At 38.1% G+C, this 23,357-nt stretch overlaps 1 protein-coding gene across 1 annotated transcript in view; it reads left to right on the forward strand.

The window, feature by feature from the left end:
* Positions 1-16,663: 16,663 nt before the first annotated feature.
* DIAPH2 (diaphanous-related formin 2) overlaps positions 16,664-23,357 on the forward strand; it is a gene marked incomplete at its 3' end in the record, with an annotated part of 30,005 nt that continues 23,311 nt past the window's right edge. Inside the window, exons 1-4 of the mRNA XM_010017139.1 lie at positions 16,664-16,708; positions 17,068-17,100; positions 19,387-19,563; positions 21,006-21,110. Coding sequence (XP_010015441.1) covers positions 16,664-16,708; positions 17,068-17,100; positions 19,387-19,563; positions 21,006-21,110 — 360 coding nt within the window. The remainder of the gene's footprint in view (positions 16,709-17,067; positions 17,101-19,386; positions 19,564-21,005; positions 21,111-23,357) is intronic.

The raw sequence follows: 23,357 nt of genomic DNA on the forward strand, positions 1-23,357 counted from the left end.
AGAGTCTCCTTTAAAATTCCTGTGAGCTTCCGTGATGGTTTTTGGGTGTCTCTGGGGAGGGAGGTGACAGCTGGAGGGGGGCGTGCGGGCGCTGAGGCCTCGCTGCGGTAACGCGCCGGGGGTGGTCGCTGACAGGAGCCGGGAATTCCCGTGTTTCTTGTGCGGGCTGTGGTGCCGGGAGGACAGAACCCTCGGCGGGGCACTGCCTGGACCATGCCCTGGGGAGAGGTGCGGTAACGCGCTGTTGTGTGAGCAGGACCTGTTGGTGTGACCTCTGCTCTGCTCGCCGTTTGAGTGAAAGAGCACGGGGTTTGGGTTTCTTCCTGTGTGTATTGAATCACTGGGAACACTGGTGGTTATGATGCCAAGGATGTGCTTCCAAGTGAACTTCGGAATTGATGTAAAAATAACTTAAAAGTTTGGATATTGTCCAGTCTTTTGGGAAAGATTTGACAAGCTCTTGAGCACACAAATCCTCTTTAGAACTGTAGAGCTTGTTCATTATGCCCATGCTTTTTTGTTTAAAAGAAGATAGTTTTATTTACAGACCTGGTAACTTGAAACAGGTACATTTCAAAGCTGACAGCAGTGGAATGTATCTTACTTTATAAATACAGTAGCAGCAAAACCAGTTAATGTGACAGTGTTTCTTTTTGATTGTTTGCTTCTGTTACTTAAAGTTACTTGTTTTAACTTTGAATCAAGTCATTTTAGCTCAGATCTCTGTCGGAGTGTCAAGAGCAGCAGCGTAGTAGACACTTAAAACGTACCTGACTTCTGTTACTGAGCGGAGTACTAGTTCCAAACTTCACTTAATCTGAGCAAGGGTTTTCACAGAAAGTGGTAAAAATAAGGCAATATGTAAGTACTCCCACCTGGTGTTCTTTTCATCAATACAGTGCAGCAGAGCCTTTGGTTGCTCTGCCTGAGAACTGTGGGGTTTCTGTCAATGAAAACCAAGGCAGAATGCTTGTAGGGAAGATGGTAACTTTGTAGCCAACGAGGCGGTGAAAAGTTACTGAAACTTACAAACATTATGCAGGATGACAGAAAGCAGTAATAGTGAATAACTTGAAGTATGCTTGTGGTGAAAGTGACCATGTGTATCTTAGCAAAAAGTAACCAAGTGTCATGTCTTAGATTGTTTTATGGTACTATTGAAAACAAACTCACACTTCCTGAGATAGGATAAATAAAATGTCTTCAAATAAACAAGATGTTAGTTTATGTTTATACTACCTTTACTATTTCTTAGTGAAAGTAACGTTTGAAGTTGACTGAGGGGGTTTGTGTTAAAACTCACACAGGGAAGTGCTTCTATGGGAAGCAGCGGACACACATTTGAGTTTTGCTCTAGTAGAGAACACTTTTTGTTCTGAAAGAAATACGTAGTTTAAAAAATCAAAGTGAAATTGTCCCTGCCCTTTGCCGGGGGGGGGTGAAACTAGGTAATCTTTAAGGTCCCTTCTAACACAAACCATTCCGTGACTCTATGAAATGAGCTCAAAATTGTGTCAAACAGGACAACTGTTCCCCTGCATGTTCTTTGCAATTATTCTAGAATTACTAGAGTAGGCTTTGGTTGTTACATTCAGTGGAACAGGTACATTATGTTAATATCTGGCATTGTCAGATGCAGTCATTTTGTTTCTTGAGGGGATGATTACCGTCCAGCAACAAAATGGATCAGAGCAGTGGTATGTTGCTTGAATCAGGTATCTTCTAAAAGATAGTTTTGCCCTGAGATCAAGTGACTAACCCCTGATGATACAATGCAGTGGATGGGTTGAATGGGAAAGTAGATATTTTATTTTTTTCCCTTCTGGTCCTGATGTGCACAAACAGTGTGTGCAAGTGACACAGAGAGCGACTTTCCACTGAAGAAGAAAAGGGGTGGGATTCAGGTGTGTCTTTAAGTTGAGGCAGTGTAAGTGGACAGCCAGATTTATCAATCACTGCCATGGGTTTGCAAGGGAAAAACAAGACTGTAACAGGGAAAGTCTTCATTCATTATATAGGAGGATAATCTTACTAAATTTTGCTGGCTTTAATTTTAAATGAGGAATTGGTTCTACTGAGGCTAGCAGTATGGTTAGGTAGTCAGGGTGACCTTACTTGTACCTCATCCCTGTTCTCTTCACTGTGCAAATAAGATGAAGGTATATTTGGGACTTCAGTAAGAGAAGCCATACTATTCATGCAAGTGTTAAGCTGTTGCTGAGTTTGTATGCAAAGCTTCTTGGAGTTTGGTGTGGTGATTTTCTTGGTTCAGCTTCATAACTTGTAATTCACCAAGTTTCAGTAGAGTTACAGAGACGAATCAACCTGCTCTCTTGTCAGTGTGTTGTGTATAATTCCAGGAAGTCTACAGTGTGCTGAGAGGAGTGTGTCTCTTTTCTAGAACTTATTTCACACATCAAGTGGAGTGCTGAACAAGGGCTTGGTGGGAGAGGGAGTGCAACTACTTATAACAGAGGGTTTATTTTTGTTTCTGGCATAGCAGCTGAAATTAGGCAAGTCATTGCAAAGAAGTCTAGGGGAGTGATTTTTATATGATAGACTAAAAACAGTTCTAGATGACAGGGAGCTGGAAAAGCTGAAGTCATTATTTTCAGGGAAGGGAGACTAGAAGAAGGTGGTGGATGTTTTTTGTTTCCCTGTGCTCCCTCTCTGAAACTAGAAGTTGGGCAATGGTGCTTGGCCTGCAGAAGCAGAGTGGTTTGGTGTGTTTTTTTGTTTGGTTTTTTTTAAGTACTGAAGCCTTATCAGTGGCATTTATTCCTGCCTGACAGGAAGCAAGAGTAGGCTATCAAGAGAGTATCTGTGCTAGAAAAGAAAATGATGGTTAGAAGTATTTTTCTGTAAGATAATTTATGTACATGTAAGCACATAAATTATTGAATATGGGCTATATTAGAACTACCAGTTACATTTTTTCCTGCTTTAGGTCGTTTTGAGTATCATTCAAGTTTGATATAATTTGGTGAATGTGACAGAACTGTACAATGAGAGTTCTGGGTTTTATACTAATAGTGTGAAAACAAAAGTATTTTTCTGAAATTTAATGCCTCTTTTCCAAGTACCTGGACACGTCACAGTTGCTGAAAGAGCTCTGATTGATTTTTTTTTTTTGCTGACACAAGGACTGGAGGTGGAATAAGCACTTAGTGGTTTTGTCATTATTTTTGTTTACAATGAAATGGGCAGAAAAAAAAAAATTGTTTGGCAAACAGTTATCTGATCTCATGCCAGCCCTGAGAATAAGCTGGCATGAGATGGCAGTGAGCAGTTACATTCTTAAGTGGGTTTGGCAGTGGGCTTGTTTTGCTTGTTTGAAAGTATGCTTGTTATACGAGGGGAAACAGACTAAATTAAGGTTGTCAGGGAGATTGTTGGGATTCCTGTGTTAGTTAATCCTTAACTTAGATGTTGTTTACTCTCCTTAACACTTCAGTGTCACATGGGAAGTATATCATTCTGTTTGGTACCTAGGGAATGTGTAGGTGCTTCAAAGTGTCATGTCTAATTTGGCATAGATAGCGTGGCTTAGGTGAACCTGAAGTCTTACCAGTTGACAAGTTGCTCATGTTTTTAGCTGAGAAGTTGAAGCCAGGTTTTTTTATACAAGTTCATGGGAGAAGAAAGGGAGACATTGCTGGAGAAGAGACTGAGTTTAAGGGGAAAAAGTAATTTGAAGGATGATTAAGCATTAGTTAACCAGAGACACTGGAATCTCCCTGTTCATGGAGGTTTTCAAGACCTGGAAACCTGGACAATGCCTTTAGCAGGCTGGTTTGAATTTCACGTTGACCCTGCTTTTTGGGCAGGAGTTTGGATTAAACTGAACAACAAATGAGATCCTTTCAAACATCTGTTATTCCAGGAATTGGTACTTGAAAAATAGGTGTTGCAACAAGATTTGTGAAGCTTCCTGACTATTAGATCACTGGCTAACTAGAAGTTAATATGGCCACTGTTGTTTTAATTAAAAAGTTAATAATATGTCAGCATATCTGTTTAGCATTAGCAGAAGCAGAACTACTTCTATGCATGTAGTGGCTAGTGCCATGCATATTCCATTACTATCAAGTCCATTTCAGGTTTGTGTGGTAGCTGTTCAGTGACAGACACCCAACTTAGCCACAAACTAAATTTTGCAAAGAGGCTGTCATCTGAGTGTGATGCTGTCTTGAAAACTAGATTAGGAGAAAGAAACACTAAACCAAGTTGTTGGAGGTGATAGAGAGCTTATTTCATCAGAGAGCAAGTGGATTTGGTGATTCATCCTGCAAGGACCAAATCATACTTTGTTTTAAAAGCAGAAATTGTTCATGCTTTATACTGAAGTCCTGTAAACCCCACGAGCTTTGAGATGAATCAAAAGCTGTGAACTCAACACTGACTAATGTGCCATAAACTAGCATCAAACAGTGGAATAAAAGCTTTTATCAATCAGCTTTAAAACAGGAGCAGCCCAAGTGTGCTTGGGAGGAGGAGAGGTTCCTGGCTATGTTGCTCCACCCGTACCAGTGCAGGTGTTGACAAGTGCTTTAAATCATATGTAGCAGCCACTGTCAGACAGGCTGTGTGCTGCAGGACCTGCATCGCACCGTCACCTTTGACTCCTAAGGTTGTTTGATGTAATTCTACTGTAGAGAGATAACGTGCTTTTTACGTGACTTCTTGAGACGTTTGTATACTGCATACATGAACTATGAGTCAGGCTGAGCAGAGATTTCTGGCAAGTGAATAAAATGTGTTAGAGATCATAGTGTCGCTGACTAAAATCAGTGCAGGCCTGCAGCAGATTCTTGCTTCAGGTATGTGCTGGAGGGAAAAGTTACTAAGGGTGCAGCCATCACTGAGGAGTAAAATTAATGTCTTGGGAAAGCTTGGTTTTGTTGCTGAAAGATACACTGAGGCACTACTTCTGATATGGTAGAGTAGGTCACGCTTGGTGCTGGTATTTAGGTGAATGGTTTAGCTTTTAATGTGAATTGATATTGACACTGTTTAAATGAGGTGATAGATACAGTGATAAGCTGATCTGCTTGTGGTAATTAAACTTCCTGAGCTACTACTTGTAAGACAAAACTGTAGAGCCATTCTGTACAGTACAGGAAGCTTTGCAAACAAAGCAGATTCCACTTAGGCAACGTGAAAAAACAACTACAGTGAGACCTGGCAGTGTGCATAGCAAATAGAAGTGATGTTTTCTGAGATGCTAAGCACTGTGGTGCTGAATATCCAAGTCATTGAGGATGATTTTTAGGTTTTGCAATACAAATAGCCTGTAAAACATGCTAATGATACTGTGATTGCTGATAATGTGGTAAAAGGAAAAAAAAATGCTTAAAAACATTTGGGTGGGTTGCAAGATGACTTTTCTGCATCAGTTGCAGTTCTTTAGAGGTAAGCAATAATGGCTAATAGCTTTCCTCTAATTCTTTTCATCCCTGTCCAAATCTAGACGTGAAGAAGAACAAGAGATGTTGGTTGCTGCTGAAGCAACTGACAGTTGCAGTTAGTTATTCATCAGTTTACTTGTTCAACCTTAAAACCACAAGATGTTAGGAAATTGCCAAAATGAATGTTTTTACCCAGTTCCTTACTGTGTATATCATGATCATTTTTACATTATGATTATTTTTATAATCATTTAGTAACTTTATTTTGGAAGGAAATGAGTGTTTCATTATAAAGGGCTATGATGGTAGAGCAGTTAATTTCAAGACACCAACAGCTGAAAGACTTCCCTTAGTATTTGTGTAGCAATTTGTAAAGTTGCAGGTAGACAAAGGTAATTTGTCTTAAAATTGCATGTTACTTTTGGATCAAACTGACCTTTTACTTCAGGTCCTGTGAATCAAGTAGCTTTTTCCTACAGCATCAGTCGAGTGAGCACCTCTAGGTTACTCATTTTGAACTATAACTTCCTAGTAGGTAGGTAAGTGGGATCTTGCTTGACAAAAGCAGTACTAACACAGTCTGTAAGGCAAATATATTTTACTTGTTGGCTATTAATAACTTGTATGGGAGAAAGGGGTGACAGTTAAAATATCAGCTTTTTTTAAGGCAGTAGTGTGGGCTTAAGCAGTTTCCATATCCACTTTGGTGCTGTACTGGCAAGTTTTTGTGTGTCAGGATAGAAAAGATCAACTGAGCCAGTCAAAACCCCTCCTTTATTATTTGTTCTTCTTTGGGTATTTGCTTGAATGAATAAGACTAATGTTACAAAACACTAGAATTCCTTATTTTCTCATAGTTTGTCTAAAGTTCGTCCAGTAGTGCTATAAAATTATGATTGTGCCTGCTTTTTAGTCTATCTTCTCATGACAGTTGGACATGGTGTGAAAGCAGGACATTGTATGCATATGGGCAGATCTGGAAAGGATCTGTTATGCAATTATGTTATCTGTGTATGCAATTAAATTATATTTTAACCTATATTGGGGTATAATCATTAGATTTGTAGAAGTTGAGAATTACCTTGGAAGTTCAATTCTGGAACAAGCTCACATGTACGAAATGTTGTATGATTTGATAGAGATACTGAAGATCTTCAGTCCACCTGGGTGTGGTGATATTTAGTCTTAAGGTGTAGTGCATACTGTAATATCACCACACCTCTGTTATATAAAACAAAAATGTGTTTAAGAGTTTAATAGATACGGGCTTTTCCTGTGTAAGTGGGAAACTGTATTTCTGAAATAACCTCAGACTGTTTTGGGTGAGAGTGACACTGTCCTGAACCCAGGACAGTGGGAGAATAGGAAGTTCAAGGTGATGTATGTGACAGGTGGCTTTCTTGTTGGGTTCCCCTTTTGGTCTTTTTAGTGACCTCCAGAGTAAATCATTGAGAAAGAATAAAGTATTCTGAACATGTGTTGCATGCTTGCTGCTTTAATTGTTCTTTGCATAGTGTTACCAGATGTAGAGTACATTAAAGATCAAAAAATGTTTTTATTACTAAAAAGTGTTTTCAATTTATACTTCGTGATAGTTAAGTGTGATTAAACTTGTTCTGAAACTCTTGAATATGAGTGTAAAAGTTACCAGCTGATTAAAAAAAACCCAATTGGAAAGAATCCTGCCGTCTATTTCTCCATGATTTATTGTTTTAACACACATACTTCTGCTCTCCTAAAAGTGGTGGGAATATGAAGTTATCTGTTTATAACAAAAGCAAATTAGCATATATAGGTGACAATAAATCCAGGAGAACTTGCCTGAGGAATGTAAAGCTTTCAGAGCAGCACTTCCTAGTAGTTTAGAACCAATTTCTGAATAAGAAAGTTAAGTTTGAGACAGTGGGGGCACAGTACTGTAGAATCTCAACACTAGGAGTTGTGGGACTGTAGCTGTACAGCAGCAAGTGTCACTTTAGGTTATCCAGGCCAAAGGAATTGCAGCAAATACACTGGTGGATACAGGTCGGCTTGAAGGTACACACAGAGGCCCATTTCCCTATTCTGTTTTGGTTTGTTCAGGTATTAGCTAGTCAAAGGTTAATAACTTTGTCCTGTAGACAGACCACTGACCTTAAGTTCATGACGATAACTTTTTGTCACAACTAGCTAGTTACGTGTTTAACAGCGGCGCTGTATTCATGTTGGTCTCTCAGGGCTGGTTGAACAAGACAAAATAAGTACTTTTGTCAGGGAAAATATTAGTTCTTCAGTCTATCAATCTTTGTTAATATGGGAAAAGCTAGTAGGGGTTGTTAGAATATGACTTTTAAAGATACCTGTCTGTGTGTGTGTTGGTTTTTTAAATGAGTGTAGCTTTGTAAGGAACAAATGCTAAACCAACATGAGATGAATTAGACTCTAGGCTCCTAACAACAGAAACAAGTAGATAGTTCTTGTTACATTATTAAGTTTTCTGCTTTCCTGTCTACTTTTGTGTTCCACATATTTCCCTACTGTGACTTATTTTTATACCTGTATTGAAGTAAATTCTAAAATACTGTGGCTTCATAATGGGACTGTGCTGGATATTTGCCTTTGTAATTGTGTGAGTACATGAGTAGATGAGAACTTGACAGTTCTTAGCAGTTGAAACAGTTACATGCAGTGTTCCAGTTCCATTAGAACACTTTATTTTCTTGCATAAAGAAGAAAAATTGACAGCATGTCAGGCTAAGCCTATACTCTGATGCCATATACATTTCAATTTCTGCACCTGCCAGATTTAGAAGGTATATTGAAGACAAAAGGTTTAAATAGAAACTCTGAAACTCCAAGGGTCAACCCGTGTCAGCTGGTCAAGGTAAAAAAGTTAGCACCTGAGCTCAGATTAACTGCAATCTGTCAGTCTGCAGCTGTCCCTGTTTGTAATGCATGCAGCAGCATTTCGATCTAATTCTGTATACACTGAAGTACAATTTGCATAAGAACTGTTTTCATAATTGTTGCAAGCCTTTGCTTATGAAAGCCACTCACAGGTTGAGTGAGCTAAGGAGTATGACAGACTAGTAGAAGGTAATTCATAACCAGACTTAAGACAGAAGATGCAACCAAAGCTTCAACACTGAAGCACCTAGTAACTGATTTTATCCTGATTTTAGTGTCAATACAGTGCTTTGTTTCTGGAACTGCTGCTGCCAGTCTTAATTCCCATAAAAATAGATTCTGGCTCTTTTTTTTTTTTTTTTTCCCCTTTTTATTCATTTTTTTTTTTTTTCCTTACATAGTGGGGCAGCAAGAGCTTCTGCTTCCAAGCAATCCACTTCATTAGAACTGCTTCAGTTCCTCCTTTTGACTTCTCTCTAGCAAGTGGATATTCCACTGCTTTATTCTCATCAACAGAAAGAGTAAAGTGAGGAAACTCGTTTTAATTCAGCACACAATTTCTTGGCTCAGTTAGAAAGGTATCAGGGAACGTCTGCTGTGGTTTCTCCAATCTTTACAATCTTCCATTCTCTACTGTTCTACTGTCTTCGAGCAGTGCAATTTAATTTTCATCCTCCAGTTTATTTACAGCTCGATGGGCACATTTCCAAACTAGAAAGGTAACGAGTACAGCATTAGGCTTTGGTGGAATTTCCATCTCTAAACCAGATACAGTTTTCATATTTTACAAGTGTACATTCATGCTTGAACTTTGGGTTCAAGACAAAGCTTGGGTTGATAAGACAGGTTTCCTAAATCCATTAAGGTTAGTTCACAGTATTCTGTGGTTCAGACTGATTCCTGAATTACTTTGGAGATAAGCAGTAATCCCATCAGTTAACATTTTACATTTAAAAACGATTGTTTTGTGAATTTATGGGAAAACCTTTATAAAGTTCGTGTAGGTGTTCAGGGGTAACCTAAGCATGTACCATCAGTATTACGATAAATGATCTTTTTGGCTTATTTTCTCCTTTAGCAGAAGGTAACAGATTTTCTGTAACCTGTTATAAGCACCTGTAATCCTCCTGAATTCCTGTTACTTCTTCACAGGGAATCTCAACTGCACTGAAGTCAAATGATACTATTGACCTCATCGTTATTATGTACAATATAATTCCTCTCTATTCACATGCTGCTTCATTTCCTACTTCCCTGAAGGACAAATATTCTTCTCGGGAAGCTGTTATAAATGGGAAACAATAGGAAAAGGAAGAGAAAGCCCTTGTGTGTATCACAGCTGCTATACATTCAGTTTAACCCAATATGCTTTGACTGTAGAGTTAAATTGTGTTCTGTGCTCACAGAAATTACTCAATTTAGAATTTTTGTTCTTCAAGGAAAAGCCAAAGTTCCTCACTCTGGCAGCAGCACTGCTCATTTTCCCAAGTTTTAGTGTCACATCATTTATTATGAGAGGAGGAAAAAGTAACTTTAACATCAACTTTTTGTTTTTTTAATGTAGGAATCAAATACTGCTCTGATAAAATACTTGCTCTTTGCTGGGAAGTCTGTGTCTTGGAAGACAGACAACGTTATTCTAAGAAGTAGTTGACGTGATCCCTGTGACCATATGTTCCAAGACTGCTGGGTACAGACAAAATGAATAATGTTCACAAGTAATTCCTGCTTCTTTGGCTCACTGCATCCCTTTCACTGCCAGTTCCTTTGTGGGCTGTGTTTTGGTTGGTTGGATTTTGCGGGATTTTCTTACTATTTGAAAAAGAACCCAAACAAAGCAAATACACACATCCTCACTTCCTCAGAGTCTGTCAAAAGTGAAATACTCTCAAATAGATTTTCTCAAATCAGTTTCTCAGCGCAGTTTCTGCTTGGTTTTTTGGAATGATTTGAAAAGAACTTTCTTGCTATCAAGTTAACTGGTCATTGCCTGTCTTGAAAGAAAATCCTAGGTTTCAACAAAAGGTTAATCCCAAGTTCAAAGCATATAATTGCAGTTAAAAGAACTGCATGTCTATAAAAGGGTAAAAACAAAGACTGCACTTGCTGAGAGTGAAGGCCAACCTTGTCACAATGAAAAAGGTGTTTCTCTTTAGAAAGTGAGGTATAAAAGGAGGAGGCCTATTCTCACTACTCTTAATTGACCAGACTCGGTAGCTTTGTGATTGCTTTCACTTGGTCTGAGCAGCTCCACAGTGTGTCTGAATGAAGAGATCAGCCACTTGCACTCAGGACTGCCCAGAGCAAGGGAGGAAGACGGACAGCAATTTGATGCACAACAAATATTGTTGTGTAGCAAAACTGGCTTCATTCTTCAGCTGCATTGATAGCGAAGGGCTCAAAGACACTGCTTGGATCTCAACATAAAATAGAGATGAATTCTACACTTACTATATCAAGAAGTGTTTCAACATGGTTTTTCCAGTTTAACTGTTGCAGAATGTTTCAAAAGCACTTCACAATAATACTACACCAATAAAGCAAAAGCCAAGCTCCCTTAAACCTTGAACAACTGCATTTTTGAAACACAAACAGCAGAGATAAAGGGCTGAATATGGTACTGACAATCATGCTTGGCAGAAAAGCAGCAGGCATGCAACCAGGGCAGTAAGCATCTAAACCATCCATTTGCTGCTCTTGGAGCTGTTCTGTGTTCATTTTTAATTAAGTCCAGGAAGTTGGTCCAATGACTATTAAAGTGACCAGTTTAGGAAGTGATCTCAGTCTGTTTGCTGAGGAAAAACCACTTTGTAATTTTCTTCCAAACCAACTGATTTCCTTACTGTAGGTGCAGTAAGCAGCATGTGCTGATACTGACAAGCAGTCCTGCCCGGTACCGGCACAGTAGCAACCACTTGGACAGATGGCTTCTTGCCTGATAAAGCGTATCTGGCACCAGATACGTGTACGGAAAGTGACATGGGTGTATCAAAGGACTTGTGAAATTATTCCAGTGCACTTCTAATCTACTAGCATTTTACTAAAGGAAGCTTAGGAGGTGCAGATTTTGAAATGTGCTTTCTTATCAAGCAAAACATGAAATGTAATTGGCACTCAACTCTGAATCTTACTCTTTCCAACATAAGAAAGACCATTTAAGTATCCATTACTTATGAAAGTGGAATTATTTAAGCCCAAAATAAATGTGAAGCTAGTCTGCAGATGACCCCAAAAAATAAAATGTATATGGCTGCAGGGTATATGCTTAGCCTGATGATTCAAGTACATGAAGAACAACTCCCTGTTTATTTTACCCATTTAGACTGCTGACAATTAGTGCAGTCCCATATGCTGCATTTATATTGTGAATGATGACTTCCTTTTCTTTATGCAAATACTTACATGTTCTAGTGCAACCAAGGCACTGCATGTGAAAAGTGACCTCTTCCTGGAGGTACCTGTAGTTCCTAAGCAGAAACTTCATATCTCTTTCTGTTGCTCCACTTATTTTATAGAGATTTGCTAGACTGCCTGGGATCCTTAAAAGTCAAAGATCCTTAATGACATCTTAATGGGCCTTAAGGATGTAGCCATAGAGTTTTGAACCTACTTATGTGTGTGAGCTGTGGTTGTTGGGTTTGGGTTGTGGGTTGCTTGTTTATTTTTTTAAGATTTGTCCTATAAAACCTCCCGTTGGTTAATGATTATGCAATGCCACACGCATTTCTAAATTAAGTACAAAAACCAATGGCTAGAACTTTGGAATAAAAAGCTTCAAACTAAAATAAAAGGTCTTAAATTGTGGTTGTAAGGGCAGGTTTTGTCATGTCTCTTAAGTGTTGATTAGCTAAACGTTTCTTAGAACATTAAACCTGCATATTGGGCCTAGTAAGCTAGTATACACGCTATTGCAGTGCTTGCTTGTTGTGAAATTGATGAGTAGAAGTATGACTTGTCTCTTTGAGAAGTCTAGTTTGTAGAACTTCTAACTAGCAAGTTGTTGTTTGATAGTTTTAAGTGAGGAATTCAAAAGCTATAGAGCATCCTGGAGATGTTCATTCATCTGTACTGAAAAACATGCTATACTGTCACAATACATCTTTCGAAGATGCTCAAAAGAAAAACCTGTCTTGTATGATCACTAGATATCAAAATAAGCAACAGATCCGGGCTATACGAAGTGCTGTATAAAGAACTTGCCAGTTATGTAGCATAACTCTTACAAACTCTGCTGATCCTGTGCTGCTTTAGTGATGATAACGTATCTGACATGGTTAGTGCAAGTTAGACTTGATGGAAACCGTTTGGACTCTAGCAGTAGAAAATGGAAAATGCCAAAGCTTGCTTTATTGGCCTCTGCAGTGGCTAATGTGAAAACCACTTCTTATAATAGGCTTTATCAAATAGTTTGTTTCTACAGAAGTCTGTCTCTACTGATCTGACTGTCCTGGTGCCACCCTTGCCCTTTTTTCTCACAACCAGCATTTTGGTTGGTTTAGGCTGACTTGGAACTGTGGCTTTTGGAAGAAGCTTTTAATTTTGCTCTGATTTTTTTTTTTTTTTTTTTTTTTTTTAAAGCTTACTTCTAATTGAAACCAAGAAATTATTGTCTGAAATAAACTTTTCAAAACAGCTATCTAAGTTTGTTTAAGGTTATTTCTATTTTCCAAGTTGTATATTAATTTGCTTTTTGGGAAAGGGTTTTTTGAAGTCTTCTGCAAAAATGTAGAGCAGTCCATTTTCTTTGAGAGTGTGACAGTGTTCTGCCAATCAAGCAAAAAAAGAGGAAGCCATTTCAGTTTCCCTCAACTTCCATTTTAATCAGACCAGACTGCTGCTTGGAGTGCCTCTGTTCCTCTTGCACAGAGGCACGGTGTGGAGATGCTCTTTTCCCTCATCTCTTGAGGACCAGGCAGTGGCATTTGGGAGGGCAAGTGTCCAATGTGACTCATGTGCCTCTGGCCTTTCTTCCCCTCCCTCCTGTTTGGGAGCGGTGCTGAGGCACTCATCTCGCAGCACTATGGTTAAAGAATTGGTGCCCTCTGCTGTTAATAATCACCCACTTGGGTGACCCTCTGGCTTTATTTAGCATGAGGGGTTGTCAAACTTCTTTTCTTAGTGTTAGTCATTTCTGAGTTCAGTCTTCTGAGGAAAAAAGCAGAGTAATTGAGGAAAACCGGGAGGATTCCTGTTTGGGAACGTGGTGGCCATCCTTCAGTCTAACAGCACTGATTCTGTGCTGTCAACATGAATAACTTTCCAGCTTTGTTTTGGCAGCCTAATGTAAGGTGTTCACGTGCTCCTTGGTCTCACTTTTTAGAGCCCCAGGGAATGTTTTACCTTCATGTTCAGGTTATAGATTAAGCCTTAGTTAAATGAATTTAAATAATGTGTATTTAAGGAATTTGCAAAGCAAACAGCTGTGAAGCAAACAAGAACTTTCCATGTGGTGCCATATAGACCAAATGCAAATGTCCAACAATAGTAGCAGAACTATTACTGTTGCTATCTTCTAAGTATCTTTGATACACCAGATGGATTACAGCAATTGTCCTTTTTGAAAGCATGGTGAATGTTCCTTGAAGTGCCAAAAAAGCTACTATAAACCGAACACTTTGAGAATTATGTTTTTACTCATTTTGCTAGTAATGGCAGGTACATTTTGTCATGGATTTTTCAAAGTCCTAAATAAGTCCTAAATGAGTGTGTAGTTCCAGTTTGTGCACATCAGCTAAGGTAACTCAGGTATCTTTTCACAATTTCTGAGGTACCTTTTTACATTTAATTACAAAATTGCATGTTAACACATGGTTCAATTGTCTAACAGGAAAGCTACTCATTCTCTGTGCTGAAGAAAATGATATTTTTAACTATTGAAGGACTGGAAAGACTACAGGGCAAAATTCTATTATTTAGTTCTTCTAAGTGAAGAACTAAGTGAATCAGGAGGAAATATTTCTTTGGTATGAGAGTTGATGAAGCTTCTGGTTTGTGTTTTTAAAACTTAGGAGAGAGAGAGAGAGAGATGATACACTGCTCTCTCAAATTGTGTGTTTATACATACAAATGTTGGTTTGATATCCCTTATCTGCTAATGTTTCAGCATAGAGATTTTTGCAAAACCTTTGCCTTTGGGTTGCTTCTAAAATCAGGGAGTTAGTGTCTTTAACAAGCTAGAAAAGGCTTGATTTCTTTTCACCTTGTGATGCTCTGGCTGTCTTATAGATAGCTGAAAGAATAATGCTAGAGGATTGACTACAAAACCTGTGATATCTTAAACTTCCTCCTGGGGAGGTAAACTACTTTGGGTTTATGTTCTTAAATCAGACTGGAAGCATGATTTCTTTGTTGGTATAAGAGACTGTCAAAATTGTGTGTCATTTAGAATCTGCAGGTACATAACTGCGTTGCCTCTGCCTCCAGCTACTCGCAGTTTTTCTCCTACCTGTTAAATGTGTTGCTTATCTTGAGTAGCTACTGGCAGTAATGTAAAGCTTATGCACCATAAGGAGATTTGGGAAGTGTGCTTGAGATGTCTGAAAAAATGCTGTGTGGCATCTTGCTATAGTATTCTGTATTTTGCCCAGAGGAGCTTGAGTGACAAGTGCAGTATAAATGTAGAGATGGAGTAGATTATCCTGTTCCAGGTTCTGGGAGAGATTGACAGTACTTAAATGAGAAGGGGAAAAAGAACATTTCTAGTACAAGCGGCTGCTAAAACAGGTACAGTTTTAGAACTCCTTGCTTACATAGCTGTCTCTGGGTTGAAGTTGTGGTTAGGCTTTACTTCATTTGGACTTCTTCATCAATAATATCCATTAAAAAGAGAAATTCTATTTACAGGAGTAAGGACATCTTAGTTTTGATTTGAACATTAGAGTATTACTTCATCTTTTAACTCCATACAAAGTCTAGGTAATGAAAACACAGGAGAGGTGTAAGGAAGAGGCTTGAGATTGGGCAGTTAGGAAGCTAAAAGGTTGGTGTCAACATCTGGATTAGTAAGAAGAACGTTTTATTCTGGCTGTATTAGCTGGGTAAGGCTGAGATGGAGATAATTTCTTCACAGCAGCCCATATGGTGCTGTATTCCAGATCTGTGACCAAACCAGTGTTGATTAAACCACCAGTGTATTAGCTTTTGCTGAACAGTGCTCATCCAGTGTCAAGGCTTAGTGTTTCTTAGTGTCTCCCCTTCAGGTAGGATGAGGTAGGCAAGAGGCTGGGACAGGAGGCAGCTGGGAAAGCTGATCCAAACTGAGCAAAGAGGGGTTTCATACCACATACCAGTCTGCTCAACAATAAAACCAGGAGTGGTGGGGTGGGGAGGAGAAATGCTTTCCAAAGTGGCAGTTGCTCAGAGGCTTGGGTAGGTATTGCTCTGCTGGTGGTGAGTGATGAGTGATGGCTCTTGCATCGTTTGTTTGATATATTCTTTTTTTTCCTGCTTCGCTTGTTAAATTCCCCTTCATCTCAACCCATGTTTCTTGGTTTGTTTTTGCACTTTTGATTCTCTCCCTGCTTCTGCTGTGAGGGAATGGGCAAGTGGCTGGGTGGGGACTGACCCGCCTGCTCACACTGCCCTGGGTACCAGAGTGCTTACTGTTAAAGTATGAACACGTTGCTCCTCCTTCCCACCTCGATGCCTCCTCCACTATTTGTAAAGTTTTGCCAATTTTTTTGTTTCAGAAATGCCATATTGACAGCTGTAGCCAGAAAGTAGAATTAGGAGCAAGTAAAATGTTGTGTGGTGTCTGTTGAGCAGTTAGTTATAGGTTCATTTCCAGTAACATTGAACTCGCCTGTTGTGTTAACAACACAGTGGAACGGGATGTTGATTAGAAAAACCCTGCTCATTTTGGCTGGTGAGAACATAACCAAGGAATCTGAAACCTTGCTGTCCAAGAAAATAGTGTCACTGTTTCCTAACCAGTGACTTGCAGGGCTGTGTCATTATGGATCAACTGCTCCACTTTTTCTCATACAGAAACTAAGCAGTTTGTCATAAAGAACTCAGCAGTATTTTTTGTCTTGGATTTCACACCCCCAAAGTGCTAGACCTTAATTACCTATTTGTGGCTGCTTGGTATAAATTGAGCAATGTTTATTCACTAAATGCTTCCTTGATATGATTATTTATATTGGTATGCAATGTAAATTGCTTTTCTGGCTGTGAATAAAAATTTAACATCCATGATCTTTGTCAGCAGGATTTACTGCTGTTAAGAAAATGTGGGAAAGTACAAGGGAGGGAGAGATAGCAGTGGCTGGTTTGTGCATCATCAGTACACAGGCTTCAACCACTGAGTCTATAAATCTCCATTACTTGGTGTTCAGGAGAAGTTGGCAGGAGGCTCAAGAAGCAAGGGCATGGGGAATCCTCCTCATCTCCGAGCCTCAAAAACTCTGTCAGAAGTGAGAATATCACAGAGGTATCTGCTGACTCAGTTTGAAGTCCAGTAGTCCATGTTTGTTTTGGAAAGCTTTCTAAGACAGCTTAGTGCATTTTTATGAAACTGTGTGGGTGCTAGAGCTTACAGATTTTAGGTTTCATGAGTTAAATAGACAAAAGACAAGGTGAAAGGGGATGCAAGCCTGCTTCTTTGCATAAAATGCAGTAAATTCCATGCTCATGTAGCTGCAGTTTTGTTAGAATACTTACTGAAACTAAGTCCTCTTTGATATTAGAATACATGAAATAGAGACTTTATTCTGAAACATTAGGTAATGCTGTCTTTTTTCTTTGATTTGTGTGTGTTTGTTTTTTTTAATAGAATATTCAAATAAAAACTTTGGCAGATGATATGGTAAGGTTTTTGTAACATCTTGATTTGCAATGGTAACTCCACGCTGCATGCTAATTTACTCTAAATGTTGTGGACAATGTAACATGTTCTTATAAGGATATTAAGCATTAGATTTCAGCAAACTGAGCTACAGTTCCCAGACATCTTAATTTGTAACTTCAGTTGAAGAGGAGTAATTAATGATACCTATTTGGGGAATGTTAAAACTGTTATTCAACAGTTGAAGTGTTATTTCTCTTGACGTTCTTTTTAACAGTGAAGGATCTGCAGTGGTTCTTCAAAGTGGCTTGCCACATGATTCAAGTGGAACCATTTTGGGTAATATAAGAGGGTACTACTGCATGTCGAACAGCACGTTTGTATTCGTTTATAACTGAATACCTTGAAACCTGTTGCGAAGAACCTTTACAGAAACTTATATCAAAATTGATTTCAATAAAATGATAAACTTGATTTTTTTTTTCTGTATGTAGTAGCTAAACCATGCTGGCCTCTTAGCTAAACATCACATGCCTGAAATGAAGAAATTGTACTTACGAATCAGGTAGAAGATTCGTTTATGGCTTGAAAGTGATATCACTATTGATATCTGATTAAAGAAATTCATTCAAGCAGATTGCAGCGTGGTGAAATCGATCTTAACTTCTTTTTTGTGATTGCTGAATGGGCATTTTAATGTAAGTGAACATTAAAACTGCATTTGATGTATATTGCCTGATTTTGGATGCTGCCTTTCAGGCATTATGTCATTTCTTTGGCCTTTTCAATAGGCCATGAGCTAATTTTAGTTCCCCAAAATGTCATGTAAACGATTCTAGTAAGGAAGAAATGGGATTAAAGTGGTATTATTGCCTTGTTAAAAACGTTAACAGTATCCTTGTAGGTAATGTGTTTCTGTCCACAAATGTAAGACTTAAGAAGAAAACCCAAACCCGACCCCCTCCCCTCAAAACCACAAACAAAACAAAACAAGAACTACCCACAAAGAAACTCAAAGGGAGTGCAGCTTATTTAGGGATACTTTCCCTTCAAAAACATAAGGTAGTCTTACAGGATCTCAAAAAAACCCCCAACATAACAAATCAAGAAAAAGAAACAAAACTACAAAAATAAGAAAGGACCTTTCTTAACCGTATTCCACAGCACTTGGTCAAATTTCTCCTCTCCTGACCGGATTAATCCATAATGAAACCAAGTTTCCTACAAATGAAATATTCCACTGAACTTTTCACATCCCACAGAGATTGTTTAACTGTAGAAAAGAAAACATTTGGTGTCCATGTCTTCATAGAGATTGCAATAACTGCTATGAATGATACTGGTAGCCCTACATAAGCTGCTGCTAGATGAAAGCACATCTTCATAAGGCTCTTCAGTGCCTGAAACAAATACACTGGTATTTGTTGGTGCAAACAGTTGATTCAGAAAAATCACTATAGATAAAACGTTCTCAAAATGAACATATATGTATAACTCAGAATAGAGTTATATATTAATAACACAGTAATAAATGGCCTTATAAGGAAGGTGCTCTTGTTGGTTGTTTCCAATATTAACAAATTAACTGAGTAAGCATGCTTTAAAAACAAAAAGGTGGGGGGTTTGGCATAAGGTATAAACCAAGTCAGCCTTAACCAGACTGCAGACTGTATGACATGCTTTCACTAATGTCTGCTCTGTGTATTTAACTATGGGTGGCTGCTTCTATGTGGGTAATCCGTTACCTGGCTTTTTAAGATTAAGCACTAATTTCAGGAGTTTGTACTCAAAAACACATCAAGGAATTGTGAACTATCCTTGGAGCATTAATTCCTCTACAAACTTTATTTTACTTTAGCAGGATGTTTTTATAAGCCTGGTGAACTTGTGAGTACCTCCTTCCCAACGCTGGCTTTTTCAGTTGTCCTCCAAAGACTTATAGCTCTTCAGGTGAAGGAACGCTTGGACATTACCTTTGTGGTACCATATTTATTCACTATCAGGATAATTAGAGAGTAGCGTGAGAAGATGAACTCAAGATTTTGCAGTGCTAAGAGTTTAACATAGTTGGTATACTTTTGAAACTGTGAGAAATAATTATATCCCTTTTGCATGTGACCTGTCATGAATTTACCTTTAATGTTGTCTAAGAAAAGTAATCTCTGAATGTTATTTTTTTACTTACAGTTCAGTTTGAGTTTTAACTCGGCTGCTTGGGTTAACTAAAAATGTGTGTGTTACTGCTATGTAATTGGCTGCTTTCCCATATTTCTATTTCTGCTTATTTTTAAATGGATGTCTTTGCAGCGTGACAGAATAACAAGCTTCAGAAAATCAGCAGTGAGAAAAGAGAAACCTCTCATTCAGCATCCTATTGACTCTCAACCTTCTATAAGTGAAGTCCCGCTTGCCCAGGCGCTTGTTGATGAGCGTTGCTTGAACTTATCAGAAAAAGAAGTTATGGATCTCTTTGAAAAAATGATGGTAAGATGATGTGCCAGATCATTTGATGAGGTTTGAATTTGTTTTCATGTTGTAATTAATTATGTGGTAGTGATTTGCAAATGTCATTTTGGAAGTATTAACTACTTGGGAGGGCACAGCATAGGCCTGATAGGCCTGTCTAAATTGGCACATGAACACTTGAGTAACTCTGTATGCTGGTACTATGTATATTGTAATTACTTGGTCTACTTCTACAGACCAAACAAAGGCAAAAAGCCAAAAATGAAAATCTTAAGCTGTTGATTGCTTCATTAAGATAACCTCTGTAGACCTTAGTTGCCATAGTTAGATACTGCTGTTGAAGGACAGATGTTAATAAACTTAAGTAAATACCTTTGGAAAATAGTAATTTCCATTAGTAACATGTTAATGTTTAGAAAGCTGGATTTTTATACAGTTTTGAGTATTTTCCGTCAAGATTTGTATTCTACTCAAAAGCAGGCTTTTCTATTGGTAATACAGAAAGAAACATTCGAAGCAGGTGTGTATCAATTCTGCAGTTCACATTGGTGTTGATACATGCAGTATTGGAAATTGCAGTCTTTTGAGTATTGTTAGAAATAGTTTCCTATTTTATTCTTTAAAATTGTTGTTAACTTCCATACAGTCGCTACGGCCTAAGAACTGTCCAGTTCCATTGTGTAGTTCTATTCTGTTCAATGAAGTTGTGAATCTCTTTGGAAAGACTGGATAAGGGTTAATTAATACTTGCTTGATTTGCTTGTTGGATGAGGAGATCAATTTGTAACTTTTCCAAGGAATGTTCATTGAGGAAGGCAATAGGTCTGTCTTCAAGAGACTAAATAATTCTTTGAAAAATCTGGTCTTAGTTGCTAATCCAAAGTTACTTTCACTTTTAATAGGAAGACTAGTCATGACTAGTAATGACTACGTTGTGGTTAGTCAGTTGAAACAGGCATATAAAGATTTAATCTAGTGGTCTATTTGAATTTTGAGGTTTGTTTTAAACACACCAGTTGGAACACATTCACATCTATCCCCTGCCACAGGCTAATAATCTAGGTAGTGACAGCCTTGTGATTAGGTAGTGCAGGAATGGAGTTTTGTGATAAGGTTTTATAAAAACGCACAAGAACTTCACAAGAGTTAACACTTAAGTGATGAAGTTGAGGTGTAGAATTTAGGAGTTCATCCTCTAGTTTTATTTCTTGAGCCAAATTTCACCAGTGGTAACTACCCTCAATGCAATTACAAATTTGTCTAAGTCTTGCAAACCGTGAACACTTGAACTGACAGAGTAAAATGAGAAAATTGCATGGCTCAGGAGTATACAAATGCAGATAAGCTGGAAGAAGTGACTTCTGCTGGTTTCAAAATGAGCCATTCGTAGAAGAAAAGGAGTCTAAAAATAATAAAAAGCATGAAATAGTCTTGATGTTGTGTGGCCTGTTTCCTTACAGGAAGACATGAATCTAAATGAAGAACGGAAAGCTCCTTTAAGAGATAAAGACTTGAGCACAAAACGCGAGATGGTTATCCAGTACATTTCCGCAACTGCCAAATCCGTAAGTAGTCACCTCTCCAAGACATGTGAAAGTAAGGAGCTTAGCTTTGTGACTGTTAGTTTTTCAAGCTTGAAACTTTCCTTTTTTTTTTTGTGTCTGGATTTATCTTCTAAGACTGGTAGGGGGAAAAAAAAGTCCATACTTACTAATACCCTTTTAAGCGCTTGCAGCTGCATCTGAAGGGTTAGTTTGTATTTCAGTTGTTGGGCAATGTAAAAACGTGATGCCTTCTTGTAAACCACAAGAAATGGCAAATCCAATGATGTAGAGTCATGGATGAAACCAGAGTTCATTTCAGTGGAATTCGTCGTACTAATTTTTGATACCAAAAGCTTTTGTAAGGGATAGCGTGACTTTACGGTCTGCTTAATGACATACATACTAGATGTACAATTTGCAGTGTTGAAACAAGGAATCAAAATATTGCAGATACTGAAGTCAGTATTTTAGCTTCATTAGACTATGTTGAGCACTGTAGTTGGTGTGAAGACATGCACTCTGCTAAGAAATGTTCTGAAGGTAAATAAGATGATTCCTTTAGTGAAAAGATGGTCTGAAAGTAACTTTCAAATTCTATTTTGAGTAGAAAAAAAATATATTCAGACCTTTCATGTTGGTCATTCTCTGTATTTAAGTTGATTGATTAACCCTTAGTTTATGGATCCTTCATGCAGAATTTCTGAAGCCTCTTGCGGGGTGTCCGAAGTGTAAGTAAATGACGAGATGTCCCAATGTTTGGGGTTGTGAAAGACAATTTTATAGAGCGAAGACCTGCAGTTTATTTCTGCAGTGGGACTATTAGTACTAATTAGTTATAAAATACATCAGTGATGTGTTTTTGTGTTAAAAATTGGCTATGGCAAATATAGTTCTTATCATGTAAAGGGAGAATTTGCCACAGGAATTCATGCATATTGGATAAAAACGTATTTGTTGTGATTTTCCTAGAAATAGGCCTTGTCTGGATTTGTGCCACTCTTTGTTCTATAAATAATTCTAAAGCAGCTAGTGGTGAATTCTGAGGAACCCTATGTATTGTAGTATTGGGGAGAAGTGTGTGCCTGGGTAGCTTTGTGTATCCAAGGGACAGTAGTAGGCTTCAAGTGATAAAATTTGGTATTAGCGTAGTTCTTCAATAAAATTAGGTAATGCACATGATTTTATTTTCAAATTAGGATTCATGTCATCTTTTTTTTCACACCCAAATTATTGTGTGCAATAAAAGATTACTGGAAATGAAGACTGTGTGTGGAATAATTGTTCAAATGCATAATGGCAGCACTGCTGGCAGTTCTATAGAGCTGAGTCGGAGCACTACATACAGATAGCATTAAATAATAATCTGTTTCTTAGTGAAATAACTGGCAAATAAGATTATGTTGGTGTCTGCCTAATAATCTGTAACCATGGACTCTAAGCAGTACAGTTGACTTGTCTTATTTGAACCTTTAAAATAAGCTCCGCAGAGTTAAGTTTCAAACAATTAAAACTAAAATGACATGCAATTATTAAATGCAAATTCTTTTCATTAAACATTATAAACTGAAGAGAGGAAAACCTTGCATTATAATGTGAAAATGGTGATCTGTATTTGAGAGGAGTGATGTTTCTGCATGAGTTCATCTTAAACAAAATCCACAGTCCTTTATTCTGTCCTGGCAGGAAGCCAGTGCTTAAAGTATGCTCTAACTAAACATGCAAGTTATTGGAGAATTACTCAAGCTTATGCAGTGAATATTATGAAATTTGCTTTTAATATACTTTGCCTTCACAGTCTTTGGGAACTATTGATTATGTATTGTAAGGTTTTTGGTCTTCACTTGATCAATGACAAATTTTAAATCTTTCTTGTTAATCAAAAATATTGAAGCAATAGAAACTTGTATAATGGAAGTACTTGCAACCCTTTCCCAAAAAGTAGCTGGACAATGGTGATGTCTTATGTGTACTGATATTGAAATGTAGCTGCATCAAGTACCATAACTTCATAGCTGAGTAAGGAGAGCATGGCTGCCATTGCATGTCTAACAGCTGACAACTTTAACAGATTGCATTACTGCCACTGTATGTGCTGCAGCATGGGAAACTTAACAGAGCTGCAGATACGTTGCCAAAATGAACTAACAATTAAAGAAAATAATCAAAACCCATCCCAAAATGTCCTCATTACATGCATGTGTGCTTTGAACTGAAGTCAGTGCCAGTATGGATGTTTGATCCATATGTAATGGAAAAAGGGCTCGGATG

Source organism: Nestor notabilis, unplaced genomic scaffold (assembly GCF_000696875.1).
Source record: "Nestor notabilis isolate BGI_N333 unplaced genomic scaffold, ASM69687v1 scaffold3696, whole genome shotgun sequence".
Lineage (NCBI taxonomy): Eukaryota > Metazoa > Chordata > Aves > Psittaciformes > Psittacidae > Nestor > Nestor notabilis.